The sequence below is a fragment of the Jaculus jaculus genome, chromosome 7 (genome assembly GCF_020740685.1).
Source record: "Jaculus jaculus isolate mJacJac1 chromosome 7, mJacJac1.mat.Y.cur, whole genome shotgun sequence".
Lineage (NCBI taxonomy): Eukaryota > Metazoa > Chordata > Mammalia > Rodentia > Dipodidae > Jaculus > Jaculus jaculus.
In genome coordinates, this window is record NC_059108.1 from 29,881,012 (window position 1) to 29,906,351 (window position 25,340).

A 25,340-nucleotide genomic window follows, 5' to 3' on the forward strand; every position below is an offset into this window, starting at 1 on the left:
GTCACTTTTGGTTAGAGAAGCTTTTCTGCTCAGATGGCAGTGATCACTAGGATGACCCAAAACTCACAAAAGTGCTGAGAAAAAATGACATTGGAGTGTGTTCAGCACTGAATGACAGCTTTATAACACCCTCTAAGGCTCAGGGATGGCCTGTAGAAGAGGTGGCAGAAAGAATGTAAGAGCCAAAGAATGGGGAAGAGTGCTTTGTAATTCTGTCTTCCAGATACAAAGTGGCCTTGGCATTCATGATCTCACAGTGACTAATGCTACCTACACATGGCCTGCATAATATGAGGGCAAGAAAAAAAAGCAGAGATGAAATCAAAATATAAGAAGAATGAGTTGGAAAAAAGGTGTTCAGTGGAAGCCGGATATGGGAAGAAGTAGGAGGCGGGTGGGGAAAGGAGGAATAAATAAAAGAGGGAGAAAATATTTCTTCCCATAAATGTGCAAGTCACAATAAGGAAATTCAAAGAGTAAGGGACAACAAGCCACCACAACTTACTCCAAACTTTCAACTCCCCAAAAAGAATCAGAAAATGCAGTAGTAGAAATGCCAGAGAAAGAATTTAGAGTTCTAAAAGTAACTAATGACTATGAAGACTCTACAAGCAGATAAATGAAAGGCCATTTAAAAAACAAGTTCAAGATCATGACAAAACAATCTCCAAAGTGAATTAAAAAGTAAGTAAACTGGAAGAAAAAGTGACAAATCTGAAGAAATATACCTCAAAATAACAAACGCCATATATGAAAAATCCACAACCAACATTGTATTAAATGAAGAAAAACTGTAACAATTTTCTCTAAAGAAAAAAAAAAAAAAAGGATGCTCACTCTCACTACTTCTATTCAATATTATTCAATATTATGTTTGAAGCCCTTACAAGAGCAATAAGACTTGAAGAAGACATAAAGAAAATAAAAACAGCGAAGGAAAAAGTCAAAGCTATCCCTGTTTACAGATGCTGATTTTTAAATATTTATTTTTATTTATTTGAGAAAGAGAGGCAGATAGAAAGAGAATGGGCATGCCAGGACCTACAACCACTGCAAACAAACTGCAGACACAGGCACCACCAAGTGCATCTGGGTTTACATGGGCACTGGGAATTTGAACTTGGGTCCTTAGGCTTCATAGGCAAGCACTTTAACTGCTATGCCATCTCTCTAGCCCCAGTTTCATACTAAAAGATCCTACAGAATCTATGAAAAAAAATTCCTAGAGTTAATAAATAAATACCTCCAGTAAGGTTGCAGGATACAAGGTCAATACACAAAATCAGTGGCTTTTGCCAGGTGTGGTGGTGTACATCTTTAATCTCAGCACTTGTGAGACAGAGGTAGGAGGATCACTGTGAGTTCAAGGCCACACTGAGACTACATAGTGAATTTCAAGTCAGCCTAGACTACAGTGAAACCCAACCTCCAAAACAAAAAAAGAGTAAAAAATAAACAGTAGCTTTCATATATACCAGTAATGAACTTACAGAGAAAGAAATCAAGAAAAACATCCCACTTGCAGTAAAAAATTAAACATTTAGGAATAAACAACCCAAAAATGTGAAACACCACTACAATGAAAACTTCAAGATACTAAAAAGAAATCAAAGAGGGTACTACAATGTCAAAACCTCCTGTGGTCCTGGGCTGGCAGAATTAGCACTGTAAAAATGGCTATATACCAAAAAATAATCTGATAATTAGCACCAGGGTATAGGAAACAGACCCTGAGAATACTCAAAACCTACCAAAGCAGAGACCCAGAGGTTCCTAAGAGCTCATCACTGAAGTAGACTTAAAAAAACTCACCCTCGATGACTCAGGGAATTTTGCAGAAGAGGGAGTGGAAATATTTTAAGAGCCAGAGGTTGAGACATCATGCCCAAAGGCATTCCCTCACCCCCAGAATAACTGACTGCTGCACCCACAAGGCATAAACCATAACCCCATGGAGAATACCTGCAACCCCACTGAGGAGTGTCCCTAATGGAATGTGGGTAGGGATGAGGGCAAAGAGGGTTCCAATACATAATGTATTCATACGAAAATGTTGTTAATAATAATAATGACTTACAGATTCAATACAGTTTCCATAAAAATTCCGGTGATATTCCTCACAGAGTACAAAAAAAAAAAAATAATCCAGGAATTCATATGGAACCTCAAAAGACCAAAAACAGCAAAAGCAATCCTACGGAAAAAGAAGACAGTAGGAAGTCTAACAATACCCAATCTCAAATTATACTACAGGGCAACAGTGATAAAGACAGCATGGTACTGGCACCAAAACAGACATATAGACCAATGGAACAGAAAAAAGACTCAGAAATAAAGCCACAGTGCTGTGATCACCTTATCTTTGACAAATGAGCAAAAAATTCCCATGGAAAAAAGATGGCTTATTCAACAAATGGTACTGACAGAACTGGATATTCACCTGCAGAAGAATGCAATTAAATACATACATCTGTGTGTGTGTGTGTGTGTGTGTGTGTGTGTGTGTGTGTGTGTACACAAATATCATGTCAAAATGGATCAAGGGCCTAAATCTAAAACCAGAAACACAAAGAACAGCAACAGTTAAATACCCCAAAAATTAATTTGCCAATCAAATGAGCTAATGAATTGAACAGACAGGTCACAAAAGAAGAAACACAAGGGCTGGAGAGATGGCTTAGCAGTTAAGGTATTTGCCTACGAAGCCTACGGACCCAGGTTTGACTGTCCAGGTCCCATATAAGCCAGATGCACATGGTGGCACATGCGTATGAAGCTTATCTGAAGTGACTGAGAGGCCTTGGTGCACCCATCTCTCCCTCTCTTTTCCTCCTCTCCCTCTTTCTGTCTCAAATAAAAATTCAAATAATAAGAAGAAACCCACATGACCAATAAGTGCTTAAGAAACTGCTCAACCTCCCTAGCTATCATGGAAATGCAAATCAAACAGTGAGATACCCAGTGAAGGTATCATCAAGAAAACAAACATGCTGGGAGATGCAGGGAAAGAGGAACTCTCATTCATTGTTGGTGGCAGGGCAAACTAGTACAGCTATTATGAAATCACTGTAGAAGTTTCCTAGAAAAAGTTAAAAATAAACCTCCCATATGACCCAGTCATATCTTTCCTGGGCATATACCCTAAACATTCCACACTCTACCTCCAAATACTTGCACATTAATGTCTATTACAGCTCTACTTACAATAGCTCAGAATTGGAAAGAGCCTAAATGCCCAGCAGCAGATGAATGGATAATGAAGATGTGGTACATATGCACCAATGAAATTTACTCAGCAGTACAGAAAATAGATGGATCTGGAAATAATCATGTTAAGAGAAGTGACTCGAACTCATAAGACCAAAATCACATGTTCTCTTTGACATGGGGGTCTTTTGTAAAACTCACTTAAAAATATGTACATATGGGGGGGAAATATAGGTAGAACCCATAAACATAGAAACATAACTAAAAACAAACAAAGAGATGAGCTGGAATAGGGAGGAAGGATGGGCACAAAAATACTTGTTGACATATAAAAAGAAGGAAAAAAATACAATGGGGAGGAAATTTGGTGAACAGGAACAGGAATCAACAACAAAAAACTGCATTTGAAAATGCTATAAATAACAACTAGGAGGTGGTAAGAATTGGTGGACACATGGTACAAAAGGAGACTGTGGGTCTGGCTTAAGCACTTGCCTGTGAAGCCTAAGGACCTTGGTTTGAGGCTCAATTCCCCAGGACCTACATAAGCCAGATGCACAAGGTGACACATGCATCTGGAGTTTGTTTGTAGTGGCTGGAGGCCCTGGTGCACCCATTCTCTATCTGCCTCTTTGTCTGTCTGTCACTCTCAAAAAAAAAATAAAAATAAACAGAAATGTTTTTAAAAAAAAAAAAAAACAAAAACAGGAGACCGTGGTAGAGGAGGGAACAGAGGGGTTGGAGGAGTGGGTAAAAACCTGGGAAGAGACACAAAAGCAAACTTTGAAAAACATCTTAGCTGGGCATGGTGAAGCACACCTTTAACCCCAGCACTTGGGAGGCAGAGGCAGAGGTAGAAGGATCACTGAGTTTGAGGCCAGCCTGAGACTACATAGTGAATTCCAGGTCAGTCTGGGATAGAGCGAGATCTATTAAAAAAAAAAAAAAAGGAAAACATCGTAATAAAACCTAATTCTTTGTATGCTAATATAAATAAATGAATAGATAAATAAAATTTGAAGAAAAGAAAAGATACAGCTAAGCCTGATGATGCAGGCCTATAACCTCAGCTACATGGGAGGCTGAAGCAAGAGAATTCCGCATTCAAGGTGTATGTATACTGCACAGCAAGTTCAAGGCCTACCTAGGCAGCTTAGTGAGACTGTCTCAAAATAAAATGTAAAAAGAGGGGATGAGGATATCACTCAGTGGTACAGTGTTTACCTAATATGCACAAGGTCCTGGAATCAATCTCCAGGCACCATAAAAAATAAACAAATAGTGCTGGAGAGATGGCTCAGTAGGTATAATGATTGCCATGTAAAAGTGAGGACCCAAGTTCAGCTTACCAGTACCCATGAAAATTCTGGGCAGGCATGGAAATCTGTTTGTAGCCTCAGTGCCCAGGAGGCTGAATAATGAATAGTTCTCTAATATAATTATTATTTATGTTCTGTAACAAAGCTGGCATGCTCGACTAGCCAAACTGGCAAGCTCTGAGTTCAAGATAGACCATGCCTCAGCAAACAAGATGCACAGCAATCAAAGACATCAATATTAGGCTGAAGAGATGACTTAGTGGTTAAGACATTTGTCTGCGAAGCCTAAGGACGGAGGTTCAATTCCCTAGTACCCACATAAGTCAGATGCACAAGGTGGCACATGTGTTTGGAGTTCACTTGCAGACATCAATGTTAGGCTGAAGAGATGGCTTAGTGGTTAAGACATTTGTCTGTGAAGCCTAAGGATGCAGGTTCAATTCCCTAGTACCCACATAAGTCAGATGCACAAGGTGGCACATATGTTTGGAGTTCACTTGCAGTAGCTAGAGGCCCTGGCACATGCATTCTCTCAATCTACCTACCTCTTTCTCAAATAATTAAATATTTTTTAAAAGACACCAATGTCTAAAGCCAGGCGTGGTGGTGTACACCTTTAATCCCAGCACTCGGGAGGCAGAGGCAGGAGGATCGCTATGAGTTCAAGGCCACCCTGAGACTCCATAGTGGAATTCCAGGTCAGCCTGGGCTAGAGTGAGACCCTATCTCAAAAAACCAATAAAAGAAAAAAAGACACCAATGTCAACCTCTGGCATACATTCAAACATACATACATGCATTAACATACATGCATGCACATACCATGCACACACAAAAAAATAAATAAATAATTTAATATGCAAAAGTAGTTGGGGGCTGGAGAGATGGTTCAGCAGTAAAGGCGCTTGCCTGCAAAGTCTAAGGACACAGGTTCAACTCCCCAGTTCCCACATAAAGCCAGATGCATAAAGTGCAGCATGCATCTGGAGTTTGTCTGCAGCAGCTAGAGGCTTTGGCATGCCCATATTCTCATTCATATTCTCTCTCTCTCCTTGGAAATAAATAAATAAATAAAATATTTTCTTTTAAATAAGTAGTTGGATTCCTAAAATAAGCAAGCCACGATTTTGTGGTTTACTTAGGAAAAAAAATTTCAGGCTAGTGAGGCTTCAAAAAAATAGCACTTAAGGAAATCAGGCAGGTGGTGCCTGCCTGTAATTTCAGTAAATCCCCATACTCAAAAGGGTTAGGGGAGCTGGAGAGATGGTTCAGCAGTTAAGGCACTTGCCTACAAAACCTAACAACCTGAGTTTGATTCCCCAATACCCACATAAAACCAGATGCACAAAGTGACTCATATATCTGGAGTTCATCTTCAGTGGCTAGAGGCCCTGGCAATGATCACTCTTGCTCTCTCTCTCTCTCATCTTTATCCTTTGCTTGACAAATAAATAATTAAAAAAAAAAAAAACCCACAAAGGCTCAGGCAAGAATATCAAGAGTTCCAGACCACTTTGGGGTACAGAGTGAAACCCTGTCTCAATTAAAAACAAATAATCAAAGCTGGAGAGATAGCTTACTGGTGAGGCGTATGTATGCCTGTGAAGCCCAAGGACTCATGTTTGACTCTCTAGGTACCATGTGAGCCAGATGTACAGTGACACAAGCATGCAGGGTGGCATGTGTACACAAGGTGGAGCAAGCATCGGGCATTTAACTGCAGTGGCTGGAGGCCCTGGCATGCCAATCCTCTCTTTCACTCTCACAAAAAAATAAAACAAACAATAAATAAAGCCGGGCGTGGTGGTGCACGCCTTTAATCCCAGCACTCGGGAGGCAGAGGTAGGAGGAACACTGAGAGTTCAAGGCCACCCTAAGACTACATAGTGAATTCCAGGTCAGCCTGGGCTAGAGTGAGACCCTACCTCAAAAAACCAAAAAATAGAAACAAATAAATAAATAGTCAAACAAACAAATAAAAAAAAAAAAACCAACAAGGAAAACAGTACTCAGAAATACAAGTGATTCATTGTTCCTGGTAGCTATGATTTTTGACAGCACTCCATACTAAAAAGACTAATGCCAAATATTACAACAGTATTTAATTCTCCTGGTATCAGAACTTATAAAGTTATAGGTCTATCAATCAAATCCTAAGGTCAGTCAAAGGCAAAAGAAAATATTTATGTGTGTATGTGTATACACATATAAAAGCAGATACAGGGCTAGAGAGATGGCTCAGTGGTTAAGGTACTTGTCTGCAAAGCCTAATGACCTGGGTCCAGTTCCTGTGGTGGTTTGAGTCAGTGTCCCCCATAAACTTAGGTGTTCTGAATGCTAGGTTCACAGCTAGTGGAGATTTAGGAATTAATACCTCCTGGATGGAGGCAGTGTATTTATTGTTGGGGCAGGTTTATGAGTGTTATAGCCACTTTCCCCATACCAGTGTTTGGCGCACACTCTCCTTGTCTACCCTATGTTGGCCAGGGGGTGATGTCCACTTCTGCTCAAGCCATCGTTTTCCCTTGCCATCATGGAGCTTCCCCTCAAGCTTGTAAACTAAAATAAGCCCTTTTTTCCCACAAACTGCTCTTGGTCAGGTAATTTCAGCAAGCAATGCAAACCTGACTACAACAGTACCCCAGCACCCAAGTAAGCCAGATGCACAAATTGGTGCATGCATTTGGAATTCATTTTCAATGGCTGAAGGACCTAACATGCCCATATCTGTGTGTGTGTGTGTGTGTGTGTGTGTGTGTGTCTCCCTCTCTGTCTATATTTCCCTCCTTGTGAATATATAATTTTAAAAAGCAGATACAGCTGGGTGTGGTGGCGCATGTCTTTAATCCCAGCACTTGGGAGGCAGAGGTAGGAGGACTGCCGTGAGTTCGAGGCCACCCTGAGCCTACATAGTGAATTCCAGGTCAGCCTGAGCTACAGTGAAGCTCAACCTCAAAAAAAAAAAAAAAAAAAAAAACAAATAAAAAAATAAAAAGCAGATACATACATCCACACATAACTATCTTAAATTCTATTCTACTTTCAGAACTTACCAATTTTAAGTCTCCACAACTGTTGGCAATGCAGCTTTCTTCTACCAACTCATTGACTTTCTTCTCCAACTGTCTAATCTTTTCTTCTGGACTATAAAAGAAAAAGTGAATATAGATTAAATTATTTACTAATAATCTATAGCAAAATTTACTTTTAACATTCAAGAACATGTCCCAAATATGATAAGCATATACATGGCACTACAGAACAAAAGTAATAGTGTGCATAATAATTACATTAGAAAGTTATTCATAATAGTAATAATGCAAATTAACTCTTACTTAGCACAAGTGTAATAAATTATACACCATTAATTGCTTTAATAATTCCATCTAGAGAATGGAATTTCAAAGGGGAAAGTGGGGGAGGGGAGGGAATTACCATGGGATATTTTTTTATAATCATGGAAAATGCTAATAAAAATTAAAAGAAAAAAAATTTTAAAAAAGAAAAAAATAATTCCATCTAATTCTCATAATATTTGATACAAAGTACTATCATTATTTCTATTTTATTGAAAAGGATGTCTAGAAAGTTAAGTCTTTTCCCCAAGATCACAAAGCTACTAAGTGATGGAGCCAGGACTTAGTCGCAGCTAAGTACTCTAAAACTGTTTGATATCATCACCCCAGAAAGAAGTACTTTTTTGTTTCAGATGCTTTAGCAAATGAAAACATAACGTCATGGCTAGAAAAACTTAAGTTCATAAAAAATTACTTATGTGGGCTGGGGAGATGGCTTAGCAGTTAAGCGCTTGCCTGTGAAGCCTAAGGACCCCGGTTCGAGGTTTGACTCCCCAGGACCCACGTTAGCCAGATGCACAAGGGGGCGCACGTGTCTGGAGTTCGTTTGAAGTGGCTGGAAACCCTGGCGAGCCCATTCTCTTTCCCTCTCTCTATCTGCCTCTTTCTCTGTCTGTTGCTCTCAAATAAATAAATAAAAATAACAAAAAAAATTTTTTTTAATTACTTATGTAAAGAAAGATACTACAAAGAAAATTTCCATGCTGGAGAGATGGCTTAGTGGTTAAGGCACTTGCCTGCAAAGACTAAGAACCCATGTTTGACTCTCCAGATCCCACGTAAGCCAGAAGCACAAAGGTGAGGCAAGCACAAGGTTGCACATGCCCACTAGGTGTGCCTGGAGTTCTATTGCAGTGGCTGAAGCCCTGGAGTGCCAATTCTCTCTGTCTGTCTCTCTCATTCCCTCTAAAATATTTTTTTTTAAAAAGAAAGTTTCTGACAAAGTGAAAAAATTAAAAATTTTGATTCTATTAAAGGAAAATCATGGGGCTCAGTGGTTAAAGGTGCTTGTTTGCAAACCCCGACAGCCCTGATTCCACAGCACCCCTGTAGAACCAGATGCATAAAGTAGTGCATGCAATCTGGAGTTTATTTATAGTGGCAAGAGGCACTGGCACACCCATTCTCATTCTCTACATGTCTGCTTCTCTCTCTTTGTCCTGATCTCTCTCTCAAACAATAAACAGATAAAAATATTTTTAAAAATACAAATTATCCTGGGCCTGTAGATACAGCTAAGTGGTAGAGCACTTACCTGGCATGTGTGAGGCCCTGGATTCAATTCCCAACAACACACACACACACACACACACACACACACACACACACGTGCATAAATAAGTAGCTGCCAAAGAGTCGTATTTCAAAATAATTATTATTGATGGTTTGCTAGTACCATGTTCCAGCAATGAATGCACATCCATGCCTAAAGATTTACCCAGATAGATAGCAGTTCTCTTAATTCTTTACAAATGGACTTTTCATAAGAATAAAGGACTAAATGTAAACAATGCAGTTTTATCTATAGAATCATATTCTGTGGGGGAGCCTGCAAAAATGTCTATAGCCATAGACTACTGATTGTAAAGATTTTTTTTAAATTTTTTATTTATTTATTTGAGAGCGACAGACACAGAGAGAAAGACAGATAGAGGGAGAGAGAGAGAATGGGCGCGCCAGGGCTTCCAGCCTCTGCAAACGAACTCCAGACGCGTGCGCCCCCTTGTGTATCTGGCTAACGTGGGACCTGGGGAACCGAGCCTCGAACCGGGGTCCTTAGGCTTCACAGGCAAGCACTTAACCGCTAAGCCATCTCTCCAGCCCTGTAAAGATTTTTAAAACTGAGCAATGAGCATAACAAATGGAAAGTTATGGGCTGGAGAGCTGGCTTAGTGGTTAAGCGCTTGCCTGTGAAGCCTAAGGATACCAGTTCAAGGCTTGATTCCCCAGGACCCACATTAGCCAGATGCGCAAGGGGGCGCATGCATCTGGAGTTCGTTTGCAGTGGCTGGAGGCCCTGGCGCGCCCATTCTCTCTCTCTCTCTCTCTGTTGCTTTCAAATAAATAAATTAAAAAAAAAAAAGAAATGGAAAGTTATAATGGCTACAATGAAGTTCAAATACTCTCAAGTTTTCTAAAACACTCTAATGAATATCTTTAAATGTTGCTTATAAACTGATATTACACTACAAATAATTAGTATAGAACTTCATGTGCATATATATATGTATGTGTATGCATGGGTTGCTATGGGTACATATGGTCAGAAGACAGCCTTGGAGTGGTGGTCCTCTCTTTCCACCTTGTTTGAGACAGGGTCTCTCTTGTTTTTTGTTTGTTTGTTTGTTTGTTTTTGGGTTTTGGTGAAGGCTAGACTAGCTGGTCCACAAGCTTCATGACTTTCTTGCTGTAGGTCAGGTTGGGATTGTTGACGTGCTACGTGTATCTTGCTTTACATGGGTTCTGAGGATCCAATTTCTGGTCAGCAGGCTTGGGCGGCCTACTTAACCATCTCCTATGCCTTAATATGACAGTTCTAAGTTAAACATACTTAAAGGAACTTTTCTGAAGACACTCAAGGTAACTTCGGTCCCTAAAAAATACCATAAAATAACATTAATATGCAGAATTGTTCCATAGTTGCCTAGCAGGAGCCTGCTTGCTGTCATGCAGACTATAGCATTGCATTCCCTTTCCCAGTAGTGAAGTTGGCTCAACTCAAGACATGTGATGCATTTCTGGTCAACAGGTCTATCTGTGTGGGGCAGAAAGATTTTGCAAAGATTTTCTTTGCTTTGTGAAAATGACTCAGACTGGGAAGTTTCAACTGCTAGACTTCAATTACATGGTGATTTTGAATCGTCTCTACTCTCTCAACATCATGATAAGTAGACTCTTGGGAAAAGCCAGGAGAATTAGAGGAACAGTAAAATTATCCACAGTAGAACTATCCTTTCTCCAGAACTCACACTATATGACACAATAAATGTTCTTACTAGGTTTGTGTTTTAAGTTTTCTCTTCTCTTGTTAGCAGCTAAACTGGTCCTAAATTATGTAACAGTTTACTGAAATAATGTGTTTTCATTAGCAAACATGCTGTCATTACCTAGGGTATGAAATAAATTGGTTTTCTATGGCAGTTTCTTGTTAGTCAAAAGGGAACTTTCATAATTTATACAATATCTCAACTACTGGGTTTAAGAATCACTATTTAAAAACAAACAGTAGGGCTAAAGAGGATCCTAGCAGTAAAATGCTTGCCTAGCGTACATAAAGCCCTGGTTAGATAGATCCTCAGCACTGCACATACATATGTGCATAGGTGGCTGCGCTCACACTATAAATACATACATACATAGACACACGTACATGCACAATCACTCACACAGCAACTAAATGCACAAGCTCCAGACTTGACAAACAGGATTTGAATTTCAATACTGCCCTTTATTAGCCTCAGAAAGTCAAGATCTCTGGGCTTCAATTCTTCTTCTTTGACTAGTAAAAGTAACAGCTTCCTTTTTATGTACAAAGATCTTACAATAGTGTCTGAACATAGGAAGCTCAGTAAATGTAGCTGCTATAACTATTTATAAAACATATGCATCCTTAGAAACAAGTAAACAGAGATTTGGCTGTTTAGACAACAGTACAGAACTAAGTTAATTCTCCAAAAACTTCCATTGCTCAGGCTGAAGTGCTGCTCAGTGCTATAGCATATGCTTAGCAAGCACAAGACCCTAGATTGGACCCTCACTACCATACACATAGGCAAAAACTAAATCACTCAATAATATGACTAACTTGCAATGTGCTCTTTTAATTTTTTTTGTTTGAAATATCTCCTTTTAAAATAATGTAACTGTTGGGCTTGGTGGCTCACACCTTTAATCCCAGTACTAGGGAGGCTGAGGTAGGAGGATCACTGAAATCAAGATCAGCCTGGGCTAGAATAAGATCCTGTCTCAAAAAGCCACAAAAAGAGAAAGAAAGATGGCTCAGCAGTTAAGACACTTGCCTGCAAAGCCAAAAAAGCCTAGGTTCAATTCCTCAGTACCCACATAAAGCCATATGCACAAGGTGGTGCATGTATCTGGAGTTTGTTTGCAGTTGCCTAGTGTGCCCATTCTCTATCTGCATCCTCACTCAAATAAATAAATAAATTTTTAAAAACAGAAAGTAAAATGAATAATAGAATGATACAGTGAGTACAGTCTACAAATCAAGATAGACTGTGAGAGGAAAAAAAGAAGTAAGGGGGAGGGGACAAAAGAAAATGTGGGCTGGAGAGATGGTTCAGTGGTTAAGGTGCTTGCCTGCTGTGATTCAGGCATCCCCCATAAACTTAGGTGCTCTGAATGCTAGGTTCCCAACTGATGAAGATTTGGGAACTAATGACTCCTGGAGGCAGTGTATTGTTTGGGGCAAGCTTATGGCTATCATAGCCTGTGTCCCCTTGCCAGTGTTTGGCACACTGTCCTATTGTTATTATCCACCTTATGTGGGCCAGGGGGTGATATCCACCCTCTGCTCATGCCATAGTTTTTCCTACCATCATAGAACTTCTTCCCCGAGGCTGTAAGCCAAAATAAACCTTTTTTCCCCCCACAACCTGCTCTTGGCTGAGTGATTTCTACCAACAATGTGAACCTGACTGCAACAGTAAAGTAGAACTAAGGAGTAGGATTGCTACTAGACACCTGACTGTGTAGCTTTGACTTTCTGGAGCTGATTTTCAAGAGGAATGTGGAAGAATTTGAAACCTTGGCTTAAGAGACATCTTGCAGTGCTGTAAGTACAGCTTGATGGACTATTCTGGTCAGAGTAGAAAGTCCCAAATGCAGTAAGAACTAAGGACTGTAAGGTTTGGCTTATGAGGGTGAGAAAGAGCTTTGCTTGGACTGGGCTAGCAGTCTGTGTGGGAAGCTTGCTGTTTGGCTAGGTCCTGAGAAATTGTGCAGGGTTGTTCTGCATAGAAATGAACTAATGTGAGCAGAGGGATATAGCACAGAAAGAAAAAATCTTTGGGTGAAATGCAGCCTGTTTAGCTGCAATTGGGAGATTACAACCTTTGAGATTGGGCCAGCTGACCCGCACTGGGCAACAGGAAGAATGTAGACTCTTCGGAAAGAGCTTGAGTGCTCAAGGAGTGTCCTGTTTTTCAAAGTCTGCTTTATTCCCCCACTGGATTAACAAACTGGCACCCTACCTGGTATTGTAGAGTATAAGAAATGCAGGAAAGAGAGGGTCACTGAGTTTGCAACACAGTCTTGTGTTTTGGAAATGGCCATGGGCAGTGTGAAGCAGGTTTGCTGGTTGCCTGCATAGAGACTCCATGGGGCCATGAGGATGAACCGTGGATTGCAGTGGGGACACAGTGGAGAAGTCAGAAGCACAAGATGGGTGCTGAGAACAGCTGCCAGCCCTAGATGACGTTGTCCAGGACTGTGAATAGCCTGGCTGAGGGGCAGAATTGGAACTCCAGAGACTTGTTGCTGGCTAGGATTATCGGACTTGGAGATGTCACAGACTAGAGTTGTTGGTCTTGGAACTACAGAGTTTGATGTTTGCCCTGGTTGTTTTAAATCTCGTATTGGTTGAATATTTCTTTGTTAGGCCAAAGGCCATCTTTTGCAGTGTGAATGTTTATTCTGTGCCATTACGTTTTTTTTTTTTTTTTTTTTTTTTTTTTGGTATTATGGCTCAGCTAAGAGACCTTGGATTATGGAGATGTTTGAATGTTATTAGGATTGATAAAAACTATGGGAACTTTCTTAAGTTGGATGACTGCATTGCATTTTAAATCATGTATAGTTATCAGTTTATGGGGACCAGGGGAAGAATGTGGTGGCTTGACTCAGGTGTCCCCCATAAACTTAGGTGCTCTGAATGCTTGGTTCCCAACTGATGGAGATTTGGGAACTAACGCCTCCTGGAGGCAGTGTATTGTTGGGGCCGACATATGGGTGTTATAGTCAGTGACCCTTGCTAGTGTTTGGCACACTCTCCTATCGCTATTGTCCACCTTATGTGGGCCAGAAGGTGATGTCCAACCACTGCTCATGCCATCGTTTTCCCTGCCATCATAGAGCTTCCTGCTCAAGCCTATAAGCCAAAATAAACCCCTTTTCCCACAAGCTGCTCTTGGTTGGATGATTTCTACCAGCAATGTGAACCTGGCTACAACACCTGCAAAGCCTAATGATCTAGATTCGATTCCCCAGTACCCATGTAAAGCCAGATGCATAAAGTGGCACATGCATCTGGAGGTCCTGGCCCGCCTATTCTCTCCCCCCCTCCCTTCTATCCCTTTCACTGCTTGCAAATAAATCAATAAATCTTTATTTTTTCAAAAAGGAAACATGTAGTCTGAAAGTGGAAAAAAAGGGCTGAGAGTATAGCTCAGTGGTAGAGTGTGTGTTTAGCACGCTTGTAATCCTGTGTTAAATTCCCAGCACCAAGTAAAAACAATGTGCATTAAGAAAAAAAAAATGAACCGAGCGTGGTAGCACCCACCTTTAATCCCAGCACTTGGGAGGCAGATGTAGGAGGATTGCTGTGATTTCAAGGCCAGCCCAAAACTACATAGTGAATTCAGGTCAGTCTGGGCTATAGCAAGACCCTGCCTCAACACCACCCCCATCAAAAAAAAAAAAGGAAAAAAATATGATGTGTAAAGAAATGAAGGGACCTAGGCATGCTGATACTCATCTGCAATCCCAGCACTCAATAGATGGAGGCATGAGGTTTAGGAGTTCAAAACCAGCTTGGGCTATGCAAAAATCCTATCTTATAAAAAAAAGTGTGTCAAGGGGAGGAGAAAATGGAAAGGAAGCTATGGAGGAGAGGACACAAGGAGGAGAGAGGAAAGGACAAGAAAAAAAAGCAGAAAATAATTTTTTAAATACAACATAATAGCACTTAATTTTTTGTATGCTAATAAAAAATAAGACATATATAATCCTGTTTGGCTTTCAAAAGAATCAATGCAGGTATACATAAAAATCAGACAATTTCAGCCAAACACACGCCAATAAAATAGAATGGAACTGGTGACTAATTATTCTTTTTGGGGGGAGGGGTTGAGGTAGGGTCTCACTCTAGCCCACGCTGGCCTGGAATTCACTCTGTATTCTCAGGGTGGCCTCAAACTCACGGCAATCCTCCCACCTCTGCCTCCTGAGTGCTAGGATTAAAAGTGTGCACTACCACACCCGGCAATGACTAACTATTCTTATTCTTGCTAGCTCCAAGTACTAGGGATGACATTTCATTAGTGAAACCTTTTCGAATTATGCATTTGGAAAATAGAAACTATGCAGCAGCAGAACATCAGCATGGGGGCTTGCATACCTATCTTCATTTTTGGCTTCCAAAGGAGGAGCAGGGCCCCTGGACTGACCAAGAGGATCAAATGCAGAGCCTGAGACACAATTCAAGAGTTTACATTTAATTTGAAATGCAGAGAAATTGAAGAACAAAATTTTACATAACATATTTGCCTATTTATTAAATCATTTAGGTTATCTATTAAATGGATATAACATTTATTATGTCTATATAAGTATTTCTTATATAAAGAAATTGTTAAAAATTTTAACATACATCAAACTACGTAAATAAAACTTGTAAATTAACAAAAGTAAAATAAGTAAACACAAAGACACTCCTGTGTTTCTATTTTCTCTCTCAGTGATATATTTATATTCTTTGTGTAAATTCTAAATAATCAATCATGTAAAATATAACCTGGTATTAGCTTTCTAATTTTCCTTATTAGTATAATAAATGTTAATTATGTCATAATTTTATTTTAATTATTATTTAGCTATGCATTTAAAATACTTTTACCTCTCATTTTCAGCACAAGCTCTAACATATAAACCATATTTTATTTTTATTTTTATTTTTATTTTTTATTAGCATTTTCCATGATTATAAAAAAAAAATCCCATGGCAATTCCTTCCCTCCCCCTCCAACACTTTCCCCTTTGAAATTCTAAACCATATTTTAAATGCACAGTTTGGGCTAGAGAGATGGCTCAGCAGGTAAGGCACTTTTGTCTGCAGACTCTAAAGACCTGGGTTTGATTCCCCAGTGCCCATGTAGAGCCAGATGCCCAAAGTGGTGCATGAATCTGGTGTTCATTTGCTGTGGCTAGTAGCCCTGACATGTGCTCTCTTCAAATAAATAAATAAATATTAAAAATAAATAAACACATAGTTAAAATTTTTGAAAAATTACACACTACCATACCTATTTAACACCAACTGAATATACAATTTCTTCTCCCTATCTCCTTTCTTTTCCTCTCCCTTCTCTTCCCCTTCTTCCCTTTCCTGCATCCCTCCCCTACCTTTCTCTCTTGGTATATAACCCAGGCCTAGAACTCGTGACCCTTCTGCTTCAGCCTCCCAAATACTAGTATTACATATATGCATCATTATAGCTGACTTACCCTTTTCCTTTCTTAATGATTCCTAAGATTATGGTGCATCTTATAATCAATAACATATTGGATTTTATTTAAAATAGTAATGATATGCACATATAATGACAATAAAAGTAAAAAGGATCTGGAAAAAAAAACAATTAGTAAAAGAGGCATAACCAACCTCTCAAAGCTGCCTTGGTAAAACCAGCTGCTCTCACTGCTGTCATAGGTCTAGTAACTCCATCCTGCAAAGAATAGGAATCATTAAAAGTACTCTTTTAAAAAAATCTTTTATTATTTTTTATTTATTTAACAGAGAAAGAGGAAGGGAGGGATGGACAGAGAGAGAGAGAATGGGCATGCCAGGGCCTCCAGCCACTGCAAAGGATCTCCAGACAAGTTTGCCCCCTTGTGCATCTGGCTAACATGGGTCCTGGGGAATCGAACCTGGGTCCTTTTGCTTTGCAGGCAAATGCCTTAACCCTGAAAGTATTTTTTTTTTTTTTAAATTTTTTTAATCAATTTATTTATTTATTTGAGAGCGACAGACACAGAGAGGAAGACAGATAGAGGGAGAGAGAGAGAATGGGCGCGCCAGGGCTTCCGGCCTCTGCAAACGAAATCCAGACGCGTGCGCCCCCTTGTGCATCTGGCTAACGTGGGACCTGGGGAACCGAGCCTCGAACCGGGGTCCTTAGGCTTCACAGGCAAGCGCTTAACCGCTAAGCCATCTCTCCAGCCCCCCTGAAAGTATTTTTAAACAAGATCTATTACATCTTTGTAATCCTGCACATGACACATTGTAGTACAGCTACAATTTTCAGTGCTGATTATTAATTACCATCTGTGTATGTTTCTGTATGTATCAATCCTGTTTCTTTCTCTTTCCTTTCTAAAATTCCAATGCCTTAAGACAGCTGACCTTTTCTCTTGGTTTGAAAAAGGAGTGAGGACTTAGCTTATTAGTTAGCTACAACCCTGCTTCTAGCTGGTCTCCTAAGTGCCCATAGAAAAGCAATTTTCAAATGCATCATGAAAGCAAACCACCAGTTCTATGTCTGCTCCTCAACAGGACTTCACTTGAGACCATGGAATGTAACTCCAAAGACGTCTTGTCCCTGAAGTTTCAGAACAATACAAGTGTCAACTCACAACTTAAAGGATCAGGGTCACTACATAAGCAACATCTTTTTCAACATTGCTAAATATATGATAACGAGGAGAAACCTTTGGTAATGAATTCCAAGCCACAAAAAAGGCATAAAGTAAAAATCCATCTTACCTGAATAGTCCCTGTCATTGGTCTTCCCAAGGATGATGCCAGGGATGTCTTGGACTATAAATAGAAGTTTAGTAAATTTAAAAGATTCCTAAAAACAGATTATCTTTAATTTTATGAAAAGCAAGAGGTTTTCTTTAAAACAGTTTTCTTCGTTCAATCTACCAGTGTACGTAAACATAACTTTTCCGTTTATCACCTCAGAGGATGGGATCAAATCACAAAAATCTAATGTAGGGGACCACAAACTAGCACACACCACTTTTTATTTTGTTTTGTTTTTCAAGGTAGGGTCTCTCTCTAGCTGAGGCTGACCTAGAATTCATTTTGTAGCCTCAGGGTGGCCTTGAACTCATGGCGATCCTCCTACTCTACCTGCAAGTGCTGGGACTAAAGGTGTGTGCCACCACTCCCGGCTTCTTCTTCTTTTTGTGTATGTGTATGCACACATGTATGGTGCCCCAAGGTCTCTTGCTGCTGAAAATGAATGCCCATCCAGCTTTATGTGGTTGGGAATTTGAACCTGGACCAGCAGGTTTTGCAAGCAAGTACCTTAACCACTTCCCAGTCCCTACTTGACACTTTTATATATAAATGTTTTTTTTTTGGGGGGGAGGTAGGGTCACCCTCTAGCCTAGGCTGATCTGGAATTCACTCAGGGTGGCCTCAAACTCACAGTGATCCTCCTACATCTGCTTTTTGAGTGAGTGCGTCACCACACCCAGCATAAATAAAGTTTTACTGGACCATAGCCAAGTCCCATCCATTTATGCTACTACTGTGGCTGCCTTTGTATTACAAATACAATTGGATGGATATTTTCAAGAAAAACCATATGGCCTGCAAAGCCTAAAATATCTGGTTCTTCATAGCCTCTTATTATGAAACAAGACCAAAAGTCAAATATATAAATAATGCATACTCAGGCTGATTAATAAAACTGTTTCCTGCAGAAGGCTACTTTCTTTCCTTCTACAAAGGACCACTACGCAGACAACTGTCCTGAACCTATGGGTTCTAAAGCCATTTTTCTGATCAGGATTAAGCTATGCTACTCCACTTCATTCTTCTTTTTTTCTACCACTCCTCTCCTACTTTAGGTAAGCCAGAAAATCCAAATGTAGGAAAGTTAGGCAAGATTAAAAGGATTCTTGCTTTTATGAAGTTTCAAAGACTTTTTTTCAGAGACTTTCTCTCCAGAGACCAAATACATGCCTCAGAAATACTTTCCTTAAATTTTATCTTTTCATTTATTAATCATCAGGTTTTTAAAAACATTATTAACATATAACATTTAACTTCACATAAAATCCATGAATGGAACACACATGTATAATGTACAAAATGAAGAAAAAGTCAATAAAAACATAAGGGTAACAAATGGAATAAAACAATATTTTCTGATATAAATTAAGATGACTAAAATGTTTAAAGCTGGTTTTATAAAACCAGACTTTTTAATGTTTATAACTTTCCAAATGAAACTATATCTAAGTTTGAACTAAATGATCCAAAATTATTTACAACTGCCTTATGTGAACTTATATGTAAGAAAAAGCATCTTAAGATTTTCAGCTTACAAAAACCTACCCCATATCCAGTAGCTATAGGTCTAGTAACTGCCGTGCTTGGTACTTTAGCAGTTATCTTGGAAAGGAAAAAGAACATGGTTAACAGTATTCAGAGTAGGGTATGTTCCAGAAAATTGGAGAGAAATGGAAAATATTAGGCTCATCGATAAATGATTATATAAGACTTAGAATAATTTCTCCTAAACTATCTTAAATGCTAGGGAGCCCAATTACTGTAGGGAGAACAGGGACTTTGGAATGACCTGAGGTGGCGACAAGACCAGTTTTCATACTTGCTTGCATACATCACTCATTCTCCACCTGCAGCAGTCTCAGTACTAATCACCACTGGCCCCACCAACAGACAAAGAATTTGGAGCATAAGAATATGAGCTTAAATCTGTTCTTCTCCCTCAACTGTGTGTGTGTGTGTGTGTGACATCTTTGAGTCTAAATTTACTCATCTTTCAAATAAGGACACTGAAAACACAACTGTAGCAGGAATCAAATAGGACTTTGTGACAATACAAACACCCTAAACATGTTAGTTGTTAAGATATTTGTTTGAGATATTTGGTGAAATATCACTCCAGAAGTTTTACCCTGGGTTATAACGAGCTATTGTTTTACAAAGCCTTCCCACTGAAAACAACTAAAAGAGCTATGGACAACAATGTTTTAAAATTTGTTTGAATGCATTAGAGAACCACTAAGTAAAGAATTATAATATCTTACAAGAAGGAAGACAAGGGAACCTGTACTATGTTGTTTTTGTCCTTGAGGCACCATGTGTTCGTTTTACAGGCAATGGCTGCATAGCTGTACATAGTTCAGACAACTCACTACCTGAGGGGATAAGTGCTGGAGGTGAGGGTAGGTCAAGGAGACAACCCTGGTATCCTTCAGGCTAAAACCTGCCATTTCAAACAATTATGCCAAGACAAAAGGTAAACAGAACTCCACAGCCCTCAAAAGGACTGAAGTCCAAGAAACATCTCAAAATCCAACTTAATTAAAGTGCTGAGATTTCTATTGCTTAAGATCCTGTGATGTCCAGTAGCACTTCCTGCAGGGATAGAAGAACTCTGTTTGCCCTTTCTGGTAAGAGAGGTACTGGCCACAAATCATTGAGCATTTGAAATGTGACTAGTATTACAAAGATCTGAATTTTCAAGTTAAATAATTTGAATGCAAGTAGCCACGTGTGGCTATTAGCCATCATGTTAAGACAATGAAGACATAGAGCGAAAACAAATTATCTCTGCAAGTTTTCACTTACAGATTTAAGGCCTGGCATTCAGTAAAAACAACTAAAATGGGAGGCTTAACCCAAACTCAAGTAAAACAAATGCAAAGAAACTCAGAAAATATATAGTGGAAAAATCAGTCAAAATAACCATGTTTAAAATATTCAATGAGTTAGAAGACTAACAACCCAGGCTTGATTCCCGAGGACCCACATAAGCCAGATGCACAAGGTGACACATCCATCTGGAGGTCGTTTGCAGTGGCTGAAGGCCCTTATGTGCCCATTCTCTCTCAAATAAATAAAATAAATAAATTTTTTTAAAAGAAGAATCAATCTTTTTTTTTTAAAGACTAACAACTTTAGAAGACTGGAACTTTTTTTTTCTCTTTTTTAAAATATATTTTATGTATTTAAGAAAGACAGAGATAGAGAGAGAATGGGAGCACCAGGGCCTCCAGCCACTGCAAATGAACCCCAGATGTGTGCACTACCTTGTGCATCTGGCTTACGTGCGTCCTAGAGAATCAAACTGGAATCCTTTTGCTCTGCAGGCAAATGCCTTGACTGCTAAGCCATCTCTCCAGCCACCCCCCCCATTTTTTCCTATTTTTTTAAAATGTATTTTATGTTGAATTTTTTTTAAGACTGGAAACTTAAAAAAGAATAGCAGAAGGACTCAGGTTGGATTCTCCAGTACTCACGTAAGCCAGATGCACATGGTGGTATATGTGTCTGCAGTTTGTTTGCTGTAGCTAGAGGCCTTGGAGTACCCATTCTCTCTCTGCCTCGTTCTCTTAAATAAAGTATTTTTTAAAAAGAGAAGGAAAGAGAAGAACGTGCAGAGAGCTCCTGCCATGTGGAGGGCAGGAGGGGGTAGAGAGCCCATGTAGGACTAAGGTGTGTGTAAGGGGGTCACTTCTCATCTCTGATCAGTTTACCAGAACCTTGAAGTTCAGGAGCCAGCCAAGAAAGAGACTTGTCCCCTGTCATGCATCTATTTATAACTTTATTACAGTGGGTCTTACCTTCAGGCTCAGGTGAGCCACAGTGAGATCTGGTTGGTCTGGGCTACAGGCTGGCTCAGGAAGATGCCAAATTCTGGGGGATGAATTTGACCAACCACAATGCCAGGAGTAAGCCAGGTGTGGTGGTGCACACCTTTAAGCCCAGCATTTGTGAGGCAGAGGTAAGAGGACCGCTGTGAGTTCAAGGCCACCCTGAGACAACATAGTGAATTACAGGTTAGCCTGGGCTACAGTGAGACCCTACCTTGAAAAACAAAACAAAAAAACAAAACAAAAAAACCCTCCCCCCACAATTTTCAGGATTAGATTGAAATTCTAAATCAGGTGTGATGGTGACTATCTTCAATCCCAACACTCTGGAGACAGAGGACTGGGCCAGCCTGAAGTTACATAGTAAATTCCAGGTCAGCCTGGGCTAGAGCAAGACCCTAACTTGGAAAACAAAACAAGATAAAACAAACAAAAAATAAGTAAATTTTAAAAAATAGCCAGGTGTGGTGGCATACACCTTTAATTGAGAGGTAGAGGTAGGAGGAGGATCACTGAGTTTGAGACCAGCCTGAGACTACTTGGTGAATTCCAAGTTTGCCTGGGCTACAGTGAGACCTTACCTCAAAAAACAAACAACACAGCTATGAATATTTTGCTAGGGTACAGTGGAGATAGAAAGATTACTGAAAAGTTTTGCACTTGGATTTTTTAAAGACCTTTTTATATTTATTTTATTTATTTATTTGAAAGAGAAGGGGGTGGGGAGAGAGAGAGAGAACTGGTGGGCCAAGGCCTCTAGCCACTGTAACAAATTCCAGATGCATGCGCCACCTAGTGCATCTGGCTTTATGTGGGTACTGGAGAATCAAACCTGGGTCCTCTGGTTTTGCAGGCAAATGCCTTAACTGCTGAGCCATCTCTCCAGCCCAAGACCTGTTTCTTTAGTGAATATTATAGTAGAATCAGATTGTCCATTCTAAAATGTCTTTTCTCTGATCAGAAAGAACAAATGTCAGTTTCTCTTATGATGGTGGAAAAAGGAGTTAGTTAATGAAAAAAAAAAACTTAAAAAAATGTATAAAAAAATAATAAGAGCTAAGCCAAGTGTGGTGATGTGCACCTGCAATCCCAGCACTAGGCAAGCTGAGGCAAGAGGATCACCAAGTTCAAGGCCACCTGGGATACATAGTGAGACCTTGTCAGGGGTTAAAAGTGCTTGCTTGCAGAGTCTGATGGCCCAGGTCCAATCCCCCTGCACTACATAAAGCCAGGCTCTTGCCCATGAAAAGGCACAAGGGGATAAAGCCCCTCCTTTCTGGTATATGTGCCTATATGATATTGTGTGTGTGTGTGTGTGTGTGTGTGTGTGTGTGTGTGTGTGTGTGTGTATACTACAGTTTGCATGAGGAAAAGAACTTTTGATTCTGTTCCCACCTTCCACCTTGTTCTGAAACAAGGTCTCTCACTGTTCTCCACTCTGTCAAGCTGGCTTCTGGGAAATGTGCCTGTCTCCCACCTCCCATCTCTCCCTACTCATGCAGACATTATAGAAGCCCACTACAGCTTCCAGCTTTTATATAGAATCTGAGGCAAGCACTTGGTTCACTGAGCCATCACCCCAGCCCCAAACAATTCTTTTCTTTTCTTTTTTTTTTTTTTTTTGAGGTTAGCTTACAAAGTAATGGGTTTTTCATGGAGTCTTCAAACATTTATGCCATAAAGGTTTGTTGTCATGCACTCCCCTCTTGGACTGCCCTTATCCATGCCTCCTCTCCCACTCCAGCTGGTTCCCTTCTTTCCCTCCCAATTATCCCCCCTTTCTGTTTTTTTGTTTTTTTTGTTTTGTTTTGTTTTTTTACCACATACATCCTATTACCTGCTCTATTTCCCACCTCCCTTAAGATCACTTCATCCCTTCTCATGAGCTCTTTTCTAGTTTTGTTGCCTACACTTACACATTTATAAGTACACACATACAATTTTAAATCTAGGTTCTGCATATGACTAAAGCATGGTATTTATATTTTTGAGACTGGCTTATTTTGCTTAACATAATGCTTTCCAGTTACATCCATTTTCCTCCACATGTCATTGTTTCATATTTCTTTATGGAGGCATAAAATTCCACCATCTATATGAACCACAGTTTCCTTAGCCATTCATATATTCATGGACATCCAGACTAGTTTTACTTCCTGACTATTGTGAACAGTGCAGCTAAATAGGAATGTACAAGTGTCTTTGTGGAATGTTCACTTAAACCTTCCAACTATTTACCCAAGAGTGGTATAGCTAGTACAATTGTTTTTCTTTAAATGGGCTGGAGAGGTGGCTTAGTGGTCAAGGCACAGGCCTGTGAAGCCTAAGGACCCATGTTCAATATCTCTCCAGATCCCACTTAAGCCAAACACACAAAGATGATACAAGTGCAAGGTGACACATGTACACTAGGTGGTACAAGCATCTGAAGTTTGATTTAAGTAGCTGAGGCCCTAGTATGCCAATTTTTTCTCTCTCTCACTCGCTCTTGCTAAAAAGAAAAACAAAAATACCTCTGAGGCCATAGAGATGGCTCAGTGGTTAACAATCTTAACAATCTGAGTTTGAATCCCCAGTACCCACGTAAGCAAGATGTACAAAGTAGCACATACATCTGGAGTTTGATTGCAGTGGCTAGATGCCCTGGCATGCCCATTCTCTCTCTTTCTCTTTCTGCTTGTTAATAAATAAATAAACAAAAAGCCCTCCATATTGATATATTGATTTCCATAGTAGTTATAATACTTTACCTTCCCACCAGCAGTGCATAAAAGTTCCTCTCTCTTGTCCTACATCCTTGCCAGAATTTGTTATTACTTGTTTTCTTGACAATAGTCATTCTGACTGGGATAAGACAGAATCTCAAAGCAGTTTCAATTTGTAGTTCCCTGATGGCTAAGGATGTTAAACAATTTTCAAGGATTTATTGGCTATTTGTATTTTTTAACTTTATTTTATTTATTTGAGAGTGAGAGAGAAAAAAAGAAAGAGGCAGAGAGAGGAAGAGAGGATGAGTGTGCCAGGGCCTCCAGCCACTACAAATGAACTCCAGACACATGCGTCCCCTTGTGCATCTGGCTTACCTGGGTTCTGGGGAGGTGAACTGAGGTCTTTTGGGTTTGCAGGCGAACGCCATAATTGCTAAGCCATCTCTCCAGCCCCTGGCTATTTGCATTTTTTCTTTAGAGAACTATTATAGGTCATGTACCCATTTATTGATTGGATGACTTGTTTTGGTGTTTAATTTTTGCAGTTGAGTATCTGGATATTAATCCTGTCTGGAGTATGCCTGGCAAAGCTTTTCTTCCCATTCTGCAGGTTGTCTGTCTCCTCACTGCTGTCTTTTTTTTTTTTTTTTAAGATTTATTTATCTATAGAGACAGAGAGGGTGAGAGAAAAGGAAAAAGAGAGAGAGAGTGACTCACTGCTGTCTTTTTTGCTGTGCAGATTCTTTAATGTCACATAATCCCATTTATCACTTCTTGGAATTATTTCCTATGTTACTGGAGTCCTGCTCAGAACCTGCCCATGCCTATACCTCTGAAGTGTTTCCCTATGTTTTCCTCTAACACAGAATAGTTGATTGCCCCCAGAACAGTCATGCCACTGTTCCACCTGCAGACACATCTTCCTGGCTGGTCAGTTGTAGAGGTCAAAGGGTCAACTGCTGGTTTAGACTACTGAACACTCTCCGCCCACCCCCACCCCCCAGCATCCTGCATAGCACTTTCCAGCACTATGACAGCTAGCCAGCAGGGAGGAGGCTTCCAGCTCTGTTCCCACTTGACTTCTCAGTATCCTGCAAGTGGTGTCTTCAGCAATAAGATCTTACCATATAGTTCTTGCGAGCAACCAAGAGCCTTGGCAA

At 39.9% G+C, this 25,340-nt stretch overlaps 1 protein-coding gene across 3 annotated transcripts in view; it reads right to left on the reverse strand.

The window, feature by feature from the left end:
* Positions 1 to 25,340, reverse strand: part of Ift88 (intraflagellar transport 88) — a 167,408-nt gene that overhangs the window by 113,163 nt on the left and 28,905 nt on the right. For 2 of the 3 annotated variants that reach the window (XM_045155255.1, XM_045155257.1), the window contains exons 4-8: positions 19,188 to 19,244; positions 17,601 to 17,654; positions 16,500 to 16,563; positions 15,237 to 15,306; positions 7,580 to 7,670 (exon numbers count right to left, since the gene is read on the reverse strand). In XM_045155255.1, coding sequence (XP_045011190.1) covers positions 7,580 to 7,670; positions 15,237 to 15,306; positions 16,500 to 16,563; positions 17,601 to 17,654; positions 19,188 to 19,244 — 336 coding nt within the window. The remainder of the gene's footprint in view (positions 1 to 7,579; positions 7,671 to 15,236; positions 15,307 to 16,499; positions 16,564 to 17,600; positions 17,655 to 19,187; positions 19,245 to 25,340) is intronic. The other variant, XM_045155256.1, reaches the window with a different exon arrangement.